General features: G+C 54.4%; 1 protein-coding gene across 1 annotated transcript in view; it reads left to right on the top strand.

The window, feature by feature from the left end:
* PSD2 (pleckstrin and Sec7 domain containing 2) overlaps nucleotides 1-15,531 on the top strand; it is a gene marked incomplete at its 3' end in the record, with an annotated part of 54,273 nt that overhangs the window by 18,718 nt on the left and 20,024 nt on the right. The window contains 8 exon segments of the mRNA XM_080804478.1: nucleotides 1,438-1,862; nucleotides 3,321-3,353; nucleotides 3,355-3,405; nucleotides 4,939-5,403; nucleotides 5,813-6,007; nucleotides 8,824-8,904; nucleotides 12,800-12,912; nucleotides 13,641-13,699. Of these exon segments, the coding sequence (XP_080660604.1) occupies nucleotides 1,489-1,862; nucleotides 3,321-3,353; nucleotides 3,355-3,405; nucleotides 4,939-5,403; nucleotides 5,813-6,007; nucleotides 8,824-8,904; nucleotides 12,800-12,912; nucleotides 13,641-13,699 (1,371 nt within the window). The 5' untranslated portion in view covers nucleotides 1,438-1,488.

The following is a 15,531-nucleotide window of genomic DNA, read 5'->3' as shown; positions in this document are numbered from 1 at the left end:
TATTTTAACAAGTCCCTCAGGCAACACTTCAGACCAGGCAAGTAGAAGAAGAATGGGTCTCACTTAAATTCTTACTGCAATACTTGCAACTTGTTCCACTGCAGCCCAGAAGGCTGATCAGTTTCTCTCCTCCAGACTCCCCTGAAACCTCAGGACCCTTTCTCCAGAAGAGCCTGGGGGTATTGGGGGAAGCTGAGGCCTGAAGAAGGAAGGAAGGAAGTTGTTTGGAGGGAATAGTCTATATCCCTGGTAACAAAGGTCATGGGGTGGGGTGGGGTGATACAGAAATAGCCTAGGGGCTAGGTGGGGCCAGGGGCAGAGACAGGGTTGAGGGGGAGCTAGAACTAGCCCATTGCATCTGTCCTCTTGTCTGAGATTAGCTTGGGCAGCAAGCCTCTGGGAATTGTGGGCTGGTTTTTCATCTTTAAAAGGGGGTAGGGATGGAGATAACAGCTGAAATGCATCTCCTCATTTTAAGAGGAGGTACAGACCCAAAGAAGGGCAGAGGGGAGTGGGGGGCAGGCCTGGCTGGGGTGGTAAGGAGACCCAACCTGGACCCACGTGGGGTCACTCAGTGAGTTGGGCAGAGCAGGGCCCAGCTCCCCTTCTGGTGCTCTCCCCAGAATGTTCCATGGCATCCCTCCTCAAGGCTGGGCGAGCTCTGGGGGCCCTGGTGTGGAGAGGATCCCCAGGTCCCGCTCCTCCTTTCTCCTCGCACAGCCAGGGCTCTGGGTGCTGGGCAGAGAAGACAGGCAGACTGTGTAGGTGAGGGTCCTGGGTGGAGACTCACCCGCCCAGCACCCTGGACAGCGCCTCGTGCTGGGCCTGGGATAGTTGCCCTGGGACCTCAGGTTGGTTTCTCTGGGTTGGTGTAAGGTTCTGATGAAGCTGCACTTCTGTTGACTTCCTTGCCTCCTTTCTTAAATCTCCCTCTGAAGGCAGCCCCAGCTCAGTTCCCTCCATTCACCCACAGATTCACTCTTCTCTGGCTCCTGGAGTCAGGGTGAGAACTTGGAAAGAAACAAGGGGACCGGCTGCCGTCAGCCTGGAGTTTTGCTTACCTCATACACAGGCAGGAAAGGGAGGGGGTTTGGAGAAGTCCTGGACCCCTTTCCTAGTTCCTCCCAACCTGGATTTTTCTCACAGGGCTTTGGTGGATTCTGGAGGGCACAACAGAGACATGTAAGAGGTAACAGGGAAGGCAGGACTGGGCACACAGGATGAATGCAGGTCAGGGGAGAGATGAGCTGGCCTGAGTGGGACTGTTGCCCTAGGGTGCCACAGCCTGACCCGTATTCCAGCCAGGAGGTCCTGAGAAGATCATCTCGCCATCCTCCTGTCCCCAGGCAGGCTTCCCAGTGCTGGTCTTGCTGGGTTTTAGACCCCTTGGCACCTGTCCTGTCAGACTCACCTCTTCATCTCTTCCTTCCCCTCCAGGTCTACGGGAGTTCCAGGAGCAGTCAGCACGGGGAGGAAGTAGTGGCGGCCATGGATGAGGATAAGCTTCCATCTGTACTACCTGGGGAAAGTGGTGCTGCCTGGGACCCCAGCTTGGAGCCTGAGGAAGAACCTGGGGTCCAGAATGGAATGGCATACAGTCAGGACCTGAACAGTAGCTACAACAGCCCAGCACATGAGATGAGGGGCACTCTGGTGGACACTGAGGAGCCCACACAGGGCCCGGACATGGCTCTCCATGGTCTCAGCCTTGGCCTTTCCTTCACCAATGGCCTAGTTCTGGGACCTGACTCAAATATTCTGGAAGATTCTACAGAGTCCAGGCCCTGGAGGGCTGGTGGGCTGGCAGAGGGGGACAATGTTTCCAATAATCTCTGTCTGGACACTGAGGACACCCAGCTGGGGTAAGTGGGGTCTTGGGTTGGGGGCTCACTACATTTGGCTGTTCCAGTGTTGTGTGGCCTGGGTCTAACCACTTAGCCTCTCAGGTGTTTGTTTTTCTCCTCCATACAATGGGAATTTCATGTCCCTGTTTTGCCCAGCTTCTGAGTGTTTTGGAAGGATAGAGCCATTAGATTTCAAAATCCAGCAGGCCTGTTGTGCCTCCCACCCCCAAAGCCTCCCAAACCATCATGGGCTGTATCCATGTGGGGTTGGAGGACCACACACCACCCTCCATCCCAGGATGGGCAGTAGAGTTGAGTTCCAAAATGCTTTGATGTAGAAGGTCATCTGGTCCATCCCTCTGTTTTCTGGAGATGAAGATCTCCCAATTCTGTAACTGACCTCAAAAAAGTAGACTTTGTGGGTTAATCCCTGCCATCTGCCCCTCACTTGAGTGCCCTCTGGAGGTTCTACTAGGAATCTCACTTCAGTCCTACTTAACTGCAGTTACAGTCCCATTTCTATTATCCTCAGTAGGAGGTGGAGAAACCTTCATGTCTTGGAGGTGCTAGTTGGATGGGGGTGGGTGGGAGGCATGGGGATGGGACAGGGAATGTCTAGAAGACCTCAGGGGGGGCTGAGAAAAGCAAAGTCTTAGTGTGGTACAGAAGTCTTAGTGTGCACAGTTGTGGGCCCTGGCCTGGACAAGCAAGTATGCGTAGGTGGCATACACGTGTCTGTCTGGCCTGTGCATTGTTGTGGGTATAGGAATGTGTGAACACATGGATATGCGTGGGTCTGTGTGGTTTTGTGTATGTGTGCGGGGGGAGGTTGTGTGTGCCTGGCCTGTGCATCTGTGGGTACACACTTGGGTCGGCATGTCTAGGTCTAGGGCTGAGTGTGGCTAGCTCTGTGGATAGGAATGGAAGTACGTGAGGCTGGGTGCCTGCATGAACCAGGTATCCTGTGGCTGGGAGTGTTTCCATCCAGAAAGGTCCCAGGACAGCCACCTTATTTGCAGTGGGGTGTACACAAGGGTCTGGGGCTTCTTGGAGCATACTGTTTGTGTTTACGTGGTGTATTTATTGCGGATGGCTAAAGGTAGGGGCAGATGGAAGTTTGGAGATTAGGCTAATGGTCTTCAAGCCTCTGTCAGGACCACCTCTCAGGTCCGCTCTGGTGCATGAGAGGGTGGGAGATAGTGGGATGGGGGAGACCATTCAGGCTCTGACAGTGAGATGAGAGCTCCCCCAAGGGCAGAGATCTGTATTATTCAGATGTCTCTGGAATCTAGCACAGGCCTAGCAGAGGTCCCTTTGCTGGGCAGGTGTCTGGCATCTGCTCTAGTAATCAGGGCAGTGACCCTTATGTTCCTTCCCTTCCTCCTGGAGGTCACCAGAGACAACTCCACTCCAGCTTACTGCCAGGTGTCCTGCTACTTCTTAGATTCCTGACCCCCTCTCCACTTGCTTCTCCAGCAAGAGAAGGCCTAAAGAGGCTGAGGTCTCAGTCTGCTGGAACTGGGCAGGGGGCAGCAGGCTGGGACTCCAGTTCCTCTCTCAGGTCAGTATGCTTTTGCGGGGAACACAGTAGGACCACAACTCAGACCTGGGGTCCAAGGAGGTGTCTGAGGGGAGGGGGTACTTCCCAGTCCTCCAAATAGAGCTTGGACTCTCTGAGGCCGCAGGGGCTGGGAGGAGAAGCAGTGTGTGGCCGATCCACAGGGGGAATGAGGGGTGTGCCACTTTGCAAAGGCGGACCTTGATGTATCTGAAATGGGCTGGACTCAGCCTGCTTCTTCCTTTGGGTCTCTTCTCGCTGTCTCTATGTTCTGTCTCTCTCTCTGTCTCTTCCTCTCTGTTTCTCTTTTTCTCAGTCTATTTCTTGTCTCTCTTATTTTTTTTCCTCTCTCTCTCTTTTTTTCTTGTGTCTCTTTTGTTCCATCTCTCTTGATCTCTTGATCAGTGTCTCCTTTTCCTTACCTGTCTTCCCTATGTATCCCCAGTGGGTAAGAATCCTCCCGGGATGCCTCAGTTTACCTCTGTGTGCTGCTCTATTCCAGGTGCTGGGGATACTTCAGTGGACAGAACATACAAAAATTCCTACTATGATGGAGCTTAGGGTCTGGGGGGGGATAGATAATAAATCATGAAAGTAATAATTATATAGTATGTAGGAAGGGGGGTAAGTGCTTTGGAAAAAAATCAAGTAGGAAAAAATGGCTGAGGTGTTTGGAGGTGGGTCCCAATTATAAAGAGGGTACTCAGGGCAGACCTCATGGAGAAAGGGATGAGGAAGGAGGGCTTCAGCGTGAGGGAAGAGCCCTGTGGCAGAGGAATTGCCAGCCCAAAGGCCTCTTGCAGGGACAGGACAAGGCCCTGCAGTGGCTTCGGCACACTGGGAGGCCAGGGGGCTGACAAACACCTGTAGGTTCACCCCGCCTGCCATTCAGCAGGGTTTACTGAGCACGGACTGTGTGCTGGCTATTCCCTGGCCTTGTGAGGGGTGGGACTGGGGAACAGATGGGAAATGCTGACAGGGGCTGGCAGCTAGGGAGGAGATACCCTGAGGATGGAGGATGAGGAGAGGGGCCGGTGAGGTGGGTGGTGTGCTCCTGCCTTCCTCAGTCTCTCTGAGGAGGTGACATTAAGGCCAAGCCTGAGAGTTACAGTGTGGTTGGCTAAGCTAAGAGCCTCTCAGGCTGTGGGGATGGCAAAATTTTGACCCAGCATGACCCTAGTTCTGGTGGGGGATACCCACGCGGCTCTGGGAAGCCTGGAGGCAGCAGCCCCTGGGCCACAGTGGAGGAAGAGGCCTCCCATTCATTCATTAGACAAATAAATAATGCCTACTCTGGGCCAGGCACAGGGTGGGCTCTGGGGAGGACCACGCCCATCCTTTTTCATTGCTGTACCTTAGCACACAGCCCAGCATCTGGCGTCTCGCGCCCAGGAAGTCTGGGCTGAAAGAATAAACAGGACACCATCCATGCCCGAGCCTGCTCCCGTGGAGCTCCCAGACGTGGATGGGTGCCATCCTAGCCCGTGGAAAGGGAGGCTCCCTGGCAGCATGGTGACTGGTCCTTGCATCCCACAGGCCAGGTGGCCCGGGAGAGCCGGATGTGCGGGACGGCTTCAGTGCCACGTTTGAGAAGATCGTGGAGTCAGATCTGCTTCGGGGAACCCAGTACAGCAGCCTTGACTCCCTGGACGTGTTGAGCCTCACGGATGAGAGTGACAGCTGCGTCAGCTTCGAGGCTCCCCTAACACCCCTCATCCAGCAGCGGGCCCGTGATAGCCCGGAGCCGGGGGCCGGCTTGGGCACTGGGGACATGGGGCCTGAGGGGGACATGGGAGCAGCTGGTGGTGATGGGGAGCTGGGCAGCCCCCTGCGATGCTCCATCTCCAGCAGCCGATCAGAGAACGTCCTGAGCCGCCTGTCTCGCACAGCCGTGCCCAATGGCTTCCATGAAGATGGACCCCGGGGTCCAGGTGGGGACGAGGAGGAGGAGGAGGAGGAGGAGGAGGAGGAGGACACAGACAAGTTGCTGAACTCAGCCAGGTGAGGCAGAGCCTAGGTTGGGAACAAGGAGAACCATTAGGCAGATGGGGAAACTGAGACCCAGAGCAGGCACCGCAGGTGAGGGCCAGCCAGTGCCCAGAGTGAACAAGCCCTTTCTATGGTCGTGGTGTCCCAGACCTCCCACCCCGGTCCTCAGGTTCCCTGCTGCCCTCTTATGCCCTTCTAGCCCTGGTGGGGCCAGAGAGCCATGCTGTGTGGGTCATGTAGCTTCTAGTGATTTCACTGCGGGGCTCTTCTAAAAGTCTGACTAGATTCCCTCCTGATACAGTGGAGTTCTGCCCCTGCTTTGGTACCTGGGTGGTTTTCAGAGGCCTGGGGAGACCTCCCAGCCTCTTCCCGGGGCTCTGACCCTGGTCCCCTTCTTTCTGTCCCCACCTTCCTTGTGCAGCAACCCCAGCCTAAAGGATGGCTTTTCAGACTCGGACTCAGAACTGAGCAGCTCGGAGGGGCTGGAGCCGGGCAGTACAGATCCACTGGCCAACGGGTGCCAGGGCGTCAGTGAGGCTGCTCGCCGGCTGGCCCGCCGCCTCTACCACCTCGAGGGCTTTCAGCGCTGTGACGTTGCCCGGCAGCTAGGCAAGAAGTGAGTTGTTTGCATACCCCCTACCGGGGCAAACCCAGTGTCTTCCTCAGCCTGAAGGAGGTGTGGGTGACTACTGTCAAGGGTGGCTGGTGCTTGGGGGGTTCCCAGTAGTCCCCAAGAGCTCCTCCTCCTGCTACTGTCCTCATTCCTGGCCTTGCCCTAAATCTGTTTCCTTTCTGGGCTGCCTGGGCGAAGGCCCATGCTGTCAGGGAGGGGAGGTGGTGGTGGGGCGGTCCCTTGGGGCTGGGGAGTGCAATGTGGCCTGTGGTTATGGGACTGTGGTGATGGTAGTGAGGATAGAGCAGGGGGGCGGGGCTGGGGAGAGGAGAACTTGGGCCTGGGGGGGGACTGCTGGGGACCCAGGAACTGGGAAGGGGTTCCTGGCTCTCATTAAGCCCCACTCTCAGTCTATTGGGACTGGCTAAGGGGGCTGAAGCCACCAAAGCACAACCCTGGCCCTGGGACTGGGGAGAGGGAACTAGCCACATGGGAGTGCTGGGGGCAGTGTGGGGATGGGGGGACCAGCAGGGACTGAGGGAATCAGCAGACATACTCCATGTGTTTCTGACTATCAGCATGGCCACCTGCCTTTGCCCTTCCTCCAGGGGGCCTCTCATCCCTACATTTAGGCTCTGAGATGGGGAGGCAGTCGCAGCTCTCAAGTCAAAGGGGCAGTCTAGCCCCTAGGCCCCAAGTCGAAACTGACTGAAAAAGCGGAGGCCAGCTCTGCTTGGGATCCTTCCCCCAACCCACGCTCCCTCCCCACCCCCAATACCCCCCTCCCCCTCCTTTCTCTCCCTGCTTCCTCCTTTACCCTTCTTAGCCTCCCCATTGCTCCTGCCTCCCAGCCCCAGCCCAGACATTACATCATGACTTTGAAGTCTCACCTCTCCTGCTGGACTGTGACCCCCACCTTCAACTTAATGACATTCTCCTGGTGCCTAGGTTATGTTTGATCTGCAGCCTCCCGTCCTTCAGCTCCTCCTCTACAAGAGTTTCCTTCAGCACCTAACCCGCTTAAGTCTCTCCCATCTGAAAACAAAAATTCTTCCACAACTGCACTTCCTCCCCAGCTTCTTGGCAGTCAGAATTCTCAAGTTTTCTGCCCTGGTCGGCCTCAGTGCACTCCCCCTCTCCACATTCAACCCCTGGGGCAGGCTTCCCCTCCCACCATCTGCCTTCAGCAGACTTTCCAGGTCAGGGCCAAGTTAGCAGTCTTTGTCTTTGAGTTCAGGGGCTGCTACCTGGCCTCAGTTTATCCCTGATCAACATTGCAGACATACCTCACTCCTTTCTTTTTCCTTCAGTACAATTTTTGTTTTGCAAATTTCAACCATACACAAAAACAGAGAAAATATATGAAATCTCCACATACCCATTACTCAGCTTCAAAGTTAACAACATCCCCCTTCCCCACCCCCGACCCATTTTGCTGGGATATTTTAAGGCATATTTTAGACACTCTGTCATTTGATCCATAAATACTTCAGTATGTGTCTCTAACTGATGAGGATTTTTAAATATAATCATCATTCCATTATAACTTTTAACAAAACTAACCAACATTCCATAGAATCTCTAACATTTAGTCTTAGTTTAATATTCTGTCTCAGAAATGCTTCTTCATATCAGGATGCAAACGAGGTCCATGCTTTACCTTTGGCCACCATGTCTCTTGAGTCTCTCTTTTTTTCCTCTTAAGTCTCTTAATAGGCTGCCGGGCTGTCTCCTTTTTCTAAGGCCATGTATCTGTAGAAGAAATGGAGCCGTTTGTCAGGAAGAATTTTCCATGATTTGAACTTGGTGTCCCCATGGAGTTATGTCATACTTTCTCTATTTCCCCAGTCCCAAGTGTCCTGTAAATGGGGGAGAGCTTGGGGCTTGGATAGGTTCAGGTGGAAATTTGTTCTCTTTTCTGACAAGAATTCATCTCTCCAATATTCTTGAAACTCTCCCTTGGCCTCCAGGACACTGCACCCCTGGCTCTCTCTGGCTGTGTTTCTCTGTTTCCTTCAGGGGCACCCTCTCTCTCCTCAGTTGGCCTCCACCCTTAAGAGGGGCTTCCTCTGATCTCTGTCCTAGGTCTGCACCCTTCTCTCGCTTGGGGTCATCCCCTTTCTCCAAGTCATTAACCAGCTGCCATCTCTCACATGGGGACATCCAGCCCCACCTGCTGTCCAGCTCTGGACACCTCCCCACAGCCCACCTCCTGGGGCCATGCGCTGCACCGTTCCATTGCCTGTGGATTCTGCTTCGGAAATCTCCCTCCTCCCCAAACTCTCTGTCTCTCTAGGAAGCAGCCCCTGCAGCCCCTAGTGGTCTCCACTCAGCGGACAGTGTTCCACACACAGATCTGACCCACTCACTCAACCCCTCCCTTCTTCACCCCCTTCCTGAACACTACACATCCTTCCCTTGGCTGTTGTGCCCCACTCCCTACCTCATCTCTTGCTGCCGCTGCTCCTGCTCTCTGGCTCTGGCCACAGGGCCCTGCTGATAGCTACTTGGACATGTGCAATTTCCTTTCCTGGGGACACTGCGTGTAGGACAAGTAGGACACCCTACTCCCTTCACCTCATTGGCTCTCACCTATAGGTCTGCTGTCTTCACAGAGACCTCATCTCCTTTAGGAAGCCTTCCTGACCCCCTCCAACCCAAGGATGGACTGTCATAGCCCAGCTGGCTGGCAGGGGGAGGCAGTCTAGGGAAGGGCAGGTCAGGTGGGTGGCTCTGGGTCCCCCAAGGCTCACTGCCCATGTGCCTCCTGTTGGTGGCTGTGCCCTGCTTCTAACGGACACCCCATGCTCTCCTGACAGCAATGAGTTCAGCAGGCTGGTGGCCGGGGAGTATCTCAGCTTCTTCGACTTCTCGGGCCTGACCTTGGACCGAGCGCTCAGGTCAGTGGGGCTGGGATGGGGGGGTATCCACATGGGATACAGGCCACACATCTGGATTCTCATGCAAGCTCTGTCATAAACTTGCTGTGCAACCTTGGGTGAGTCTCTGGACCCTCCCAGGAAGGCTGTGGAGAAGGGGCCATGAGCACAACAGCCCCCGGTAATTGGTGGGTGGCTGAGCGTAGGAAGGTGGGAATGCCATCTCGAGGTTTCTGGAGCTGAAGGGCAAAGGACTTGCCAGTATTTGAGCACTTCCTGTTTGCCAGACAGGATGGGTCTTTCCACACCCTTTGGACTTCATCCTGACCACACCCCTGCAGCGTAGGTGTTAGGACTGCTGTTCACAAATGAGAAGCCAATCATTAGGTAAAGTGATTCCCCCTCTGTCCCTGATGGAGGAGATGGCAAAAATGGGGTTTGATCTCAGGTCCTCTGGTGTTTGGATGCAGACAGTAGCCTTCAGGAGGGTCAGGTGCAGGCTCCAGGGGGTGGAGGGTAGGGAATAGAGGGCAGCCCAGTGTCTAGCCAGTCGACAGGCAGGGCCCACGGAGAGACAGCAGGCCACAGCCCTTGGGGCGTAGGGGGATTCGCAATCTCTGTGCTAAGTGGGGGGTGGTCCCCAGATGGTAGATCTCACTGTGTCCCACATGTCTCCCACACTTAAAGAAATGTATTTTCCATTCCTTTTTCTCTGCTTCACTTGGGATATTTTCTGTTGACCTGCCTTTAGTTCACTTACCCTTTTTTCTGTGTCTAATATGCTATTAAATCCATTTATTGAATTTTTTACTTTTTATTATTATATTTTTCAGTTCTAGAATGTTCTTTCTTTCTTTCTTTCTGTCTTTTTTAAAAGATTTTTTAAATTTATCTGACAGAGAGAGACACAGTAAGAGAGGGAACACAAGCAGGGGGAGTGGGAGAGGGAGAAGCAGGCTTCCAGCTAAGCAGGGATCCCAATGTGGGACTCTGATCCCAGGACCCTGAGATCATGACCTGAGCTGAAGGCAGATGCTTAATGACTGAGCCACCCAGGAGCCCCTAAAATTTTCATTTTGTTAAATTATAAAAAAATAGATTCTAATTCTTGGGGGGGGGAATTTCTCATCTTTCCATTCATTTACTCCATCTTTCCCTCTCTTTTTGAACATACTAATCCTAGTTATTTCAAAGTCCTTATTTCAAAGCCTGCTCATCCCAATATCTGTATCATTGGAATCATCTCATCTGTTTCTTTTGTCTCTTGTTCTTCTCTTGGTATTCCATCATACATCCTGTCTCTCTGCACGCTCAGTAATTTTTTTTATGAGATGCTGTACATTTTGTATAAAATTAGAGAGGTTTTAGATAATTGTATTTTCCTCCAGCGAAAGTTTACCTTGTCCTTTGCTAGGCAGTTAGAGGCGGGGGCAGGGGGTGTACTCTTAATCTGACCACGGCTGAGCTGAGGAAAGGCTGCACCAAAGTTTGGTAAACTCAGGGATCTCCCATCACAGGGTGGAGGCCCGCATGGCTTTCCACTAGAAGCCTAGTGTGTTCACTGGGGCCTCTCCCTTTGGTGGGTCCTGAATCCTAATTGTGTCTCCTCAATATGGGTAGAGTGTCAAAACAAAACAAAACAAAACAAACTCAGTCCTTCTACTTCTTAGAGGCTTTCTGCTTAGCTTCTTAGCATCCTGCCCCTCACATCTTCAGAATTTGGCAGACTTCTCAAAGGGAATACTGGCTGTATATTTACAACCCCTCAGGTCTCCAGGTTTGTGTCTTCAGCTCTCTGAAACCAAGCCTTTTGCCTCTTGCCTTTGCACATAATCAGCAATGCCCCCAAGGAAAAATTATCTGTAGATGAACCCCTCACCTCCACTCTCTCCTCTCTGGAAGTTTGGCCCAGTGGCTTCCTGAGAGCTTAAGAGAGATGAATTCTGTCTGGCTTATCTCAGGTTCTCAGGGGATGTATTGCGCTGCTGCAAGTTGCTCTGTCCTGAGCTGAGTCTGAAGTTTGCACTGGGATGAGGAAGAGTGGTGGGAGAAGATGTTTGGTGGGTCAGGTCACGATCAGAGGCCTGGGTGTTGTGCTGGAGAGCCTTGTATGCCAGCCCAGTAGATTGAGGCTCAACTGCAAAGGCACTGGAGAGCCACAGAAATTGCTGGATGTAAAGCATTATTTTGGAGGTAGTGCTGGCAGCCTTCGGTCTGGAGGTATGCAGGCTTCTGAAGAGGGTCTGGTGGGAGAGGATAGGCCTGAGGTGGGCAGTGGGGCTAAAGGAAAGATTGGTGTGAGGGTCCCCCAGAAGATTGAGTAGAGGGATGGGTGAGGCCAAAGTGCAGGGGAGAGGGTAGGCAGTGGTGAGCCTCAGCCTGGGGGCCACCTGAGAGTTTGGTGGTGGCTGTATTGGATTGGGGCTTGGGGAAGACCCCGGAGGAGTGTTTGGCCTGGGGAGTGGGAGGGATGGGTGGCTTGTAGATAGGACAGGTCAAGGCTGGGATGGGGGATGGGTTTTAAAAAGTCCTAGCGGAGTGTGGTTAGAGGAGGAGGGGCAGAGCTGGGTGCCAGATGGGAGGAAGAGAACAGGGAACAGGAGAGACCGGGGGTGGAAGGAAGGGGAGACTAGACAGATAGCGTGTTTTGTATGGCAGTTGACTGCCTGGGATTGAAGAAGACCATGGCCTATAGTGTTGGATGCCTTGAGAGGCCTCAGAGGGTGAGGACTGGCCAAGATGTGCTCACAGGTCCCAGGGGGCCTCAGGAGCAGCATGAGAGAGCATAAAGCAAAGTAGACTTTCGAGAAACGAAATGAACCATAGCAAAATTAGGAATGAACTAGTCTCAGGAACCGTGCACAGATAGAGGCTCGAATTTGCTCAGTTTGCAGTTTTTCTTCCTAAGAAGAGGGGTGCCTAGGCCCCATCTCCCAGCCCCTGTGGTTTTGGGATCAACTCCCAGGGCCCCTGAAAGCCAGTGGCTTTTGAAGTGGGCCAGGAGAGGTGGGTAGAGGTGCCCAGTAGAGGAGGGAAGGTCCTTTCAGACAGCTTCAGCCTCCCCAGAGGCATGGAGCTGGAAAGGTGCCTGTCCTGCCCGGGGTGTGAATATGGTGTGGAAGGCAGATGGGGGTGAGGTTGGAGGGACAGGAGGGTGGTGGGAACTTGTTCTGTGAAGGCCAGAACATGAGGAGCTTGGCTATTATCCTGAGCACTCTGGGGAGACAGTGACAGGTTTTAAGCAGGGATGAGTCTCAACTGCATGTGTGTTTAGAAAGGATGCTCCGTGTCTGCAGGGGGAATGTATCAGAGAGGCGCAGGGGTGCCTTAGTCTGGAGGCCACAGTGAGTGTGCTGGGTGTATGATGAGGGCAGAGGAGGAGGAGGGTTTGAGATCAAGGGTGAGGAACAAGTCACTGGCAGTTCAGACTTGGTGTGGGGGAATGGTGAGGGAGGCCAAGGTGAGGCTTGGGGTTCAGCTGGTGGCACATCTGGTGAGGAACAGGAATGACTGAGGAGGAGCTGGGGGTGGGGTGGGGGGATTTGGGGGGTGGGGGGCAGGTGTGGCCCATGCAGGCCTGGTCAGAGAGGAGGGAGAGAGAAGTGGGCCTTTATTCTGAAGCAGGCCCAGGGCAGCACTGAGGGGCCTTTGTTCCTCACACTTTGTCCCCTGTCTGCTTCCTGGAAGGCATTGAGGGCTGAAATTCTAAAGCCCCCTAGCCTCCACACTCCAGAAGCTGTCCTGGGGAAGGTGCCTGTGCACTGGAACCCCGGCCCCCTTCGACGGGTTTCTGTGGCGCGTGCGTGCGTGTGCGTGTGCGCGCGTGCGTGGTGGTGGCAGCAGCGAGTTCTTCCCCGGGTGAGGATCCATACTGAGGGACTCTAGAGGTCTCCAGCATCCTTAAATTGCCCTCCAGAACCTTCCTGAAGGCCTTCCCGCTGATGGGGGAGACGCAGGAGCGTGAGCGGGTCCTGACGCACTTCTCCCGCCGGTACCGCCAGTGCAACCCGGAGGACAGCACCTCGGAAGGTACAGCCGCCTGCCCTACCTGCTGCTCCGCGGGGCCCCGGCTTCCCCCCAACCCCGCCAACAGCCGCTTCTGTTCTGCTCGCTAAACATGGAACACAGGAACTATGGCACCTGGAATGAGGTCTGCTTGCTGGACAAGACACCTTCCGAATGTCTTGCCTATGGTCATTCTTCGTGCCTGGGAGTCGGCTGTCCTAGATTCCGGCCTGTGGTGTTCTGTTCTCCCCGGTCCCCCATCGCAGTGCTGATTGTTGGTGCGGTGGGAGTGCTGGGGTGGAGTCCTGGGGCGGGGCCCTCTTAGTCCACTGAGCGGCAGGACTTACCCTGTGGATGGACCTGAGTCCCAGGAACCTGGGGGATGAGGCCAGTTATTGGAGGAGACACAGGCCATGGTAGGGACATAGTCCAGGACCCAGCGCCGCTCCTGGGTCTGAGTGTCAAGATTAGTTCGGTCACAGGAGGCAGGAGTCTGGCCTAGAACAGGCCCAGGGTGATCGGGGGCCCTCTGAGGGGAGGGGTTGGCCCTGCCCTGGGACAGGCAAGTGACTCTGGTGGGGATGGGGCAGGGAGCATCCCATAGGTCCTGGGCCCTGAGGTGCGTTTGGCTGGTAGCTGGCCTCTTCCTGTCTCCAAGGCCACCAGGTTGACTCTGTCAGGAGACAATTGGGTGGCTGGGTTTGCTGAAGAACTGGGTCCTCATACTGAGGGTGCCACCATCTCTGATTTAGATGGGATCCATACACTCACCTGTGCTCTGATGCTGCTCAACACGGACCTGCATGGACATGTGAGTCGGGGAGGCAGGAAAGGGGCGTGTCTTCTCACTGACCCTCCCCACCATGTCCTGGGGCTCCTCCTTTCTCCAGCCCCCTTCCTAACAGCTGCTTGCTGGCCATGGTTCTTTAAGCAGACCTGGGAGTTGGGCAACTTGGCTTCTAGATGTGGCCCTGTCTCTATCTCTCTGAGATCTGCCTATCCCCAAGCAGGACAATGAGAACAGCTGAGGCACAGGGGAATTAGGGTTTGCAGGATAAGATGTGCCTCCCATCTGTGTCGACTCCAGGCATTGCTAAAACATCTCGTGCTCTTCCTATCCTTGTCCTGCAAGTCCGAATTTGACCCCGCTACATTGTCTGGCCCCAGGCAGCCCCCACCCCTCAAATGGTAGGTTGCCCTCAAGGGGCATTCTTGTCACCCCCACCCACCACCAGGCAGTGACTGACAGGTGAGTGCTCCAGGCTATGAGGCTATGCTCTCTTAGCCCTGGGCTTTCTGAGTGTTGCTTGTGGCTCAGTAACTCCTTCTTCTTTCCTCCATCTGCTCCCGGGACTCCCCTCTTTGGGCTCTCTTGCCCTCCTTCAGGTGGTAAGTGTAGCTGGCGGTGTGCATGCCTGTGAGCCCAGACCCCCCATCTCCATGTTCCCCTCTGTGTTCCCCATCACTTCATCTGGCCCTACCAGTCACTGCCCCATCATTTCTCACCTAGTGGAGCTCAGAGTCCCTCTGTTGATTTGGGGATCTTTCATTAACTCCTGGGGACAAGAGGCCCTCCAGTATCATTCTGGAGTTAACCAAGAAAGCCCAGGGCATAGAGTGGAAGAAAGAGCTAGGACACACCCAATTGCAGATCCTCCTCTTGCCTCCGCATGGAAGCTCTGTGATGCTGGGCAAGACTCTGGGCCTCTCTGTGCATCAGCTTATGCCCCTGTGAGGTGGGAATAATGATATTCTGACTAGTGTCCTGGGGAGAATGGAGAGAATTAATATGCACAACACCAACTGTCAGGGTTTGGCACCTAGTGAGGATTTTATTATGAATAATGTCATTACATAAGAATGACAATGGTATTCATTACTTATATTAACATTTGAATGATGGAGAGCCCCCAAGGCCTAGCCTGCAGATCTGTGGAGGGTCACAAATATGAAGACTGCAGCCTGATGGCAGCCTGAGCAGGTTGGCTCAGGTAGGCACACTGGGGCGCCTGGCCTGGGAAGGGTGACAGCCTTGCTGACCTTGGCATAGAGAGCTGTCATGGGCTGGCAGCCTGAGCGTGGAACAGGAGAGAAGACAAGTATATTCCATGGGAATGTCACCAGAGCTAGTGCCCGTCAAGCTAATGCTCCCCCCAGATCGCTCACTCTGTTTACGGAGAGCAAGTGTTGCTAGCACACTTTAGAAAGAGCACTAAAGATGGCGCACCCGTGGCTGAGCCTCAGGGCAACCTCAGGACCCTGCCGTGCCAAGTTCTAGAAGGCCTGCTCCATGGTTACGAATGGCAGTAGCCCCTGTCCAGTGACCCCTTAGGCTGAGGATACCCCTAAGCTGGGTGGTTCGTTGCCGCTGGCCCACCTCAGTGCCGGTGGCTGAAGAGAAACACCAGCCCCTTCCCGGCGCTCTCGTGGGAGGGACAGGATGGTGGTATCTGCAGGCAGTAGACCTTTAGGATCCCGGTGTTCTCTCTTGAGGCACTATTGCAAAAGGATCAGGGGAAAGGGTTCTGGGCCAGAGTCCCCTGTACTTCCTCACATGACAGCTGTATGGCCTGGGGCAAGTTACTTACCTCACTAAATCTCTGATTTGCCATGTATGCTTCCTGTGGCTTTAGGAGATGGCAC

Source organism: Martes martes (genome assembly GCF_963455335.1).
Source record: "Martes martes genome assembly, chromosome: 5".
Lineage (NCBI taxonomy): Eukaryota > Metazoa > Chordata > Mammalia > Carnivora > Mustelidae > Martes > Martes martes.
This window is presented reverse-complemented; position numbering and strand designations above follow the sequence as displayed.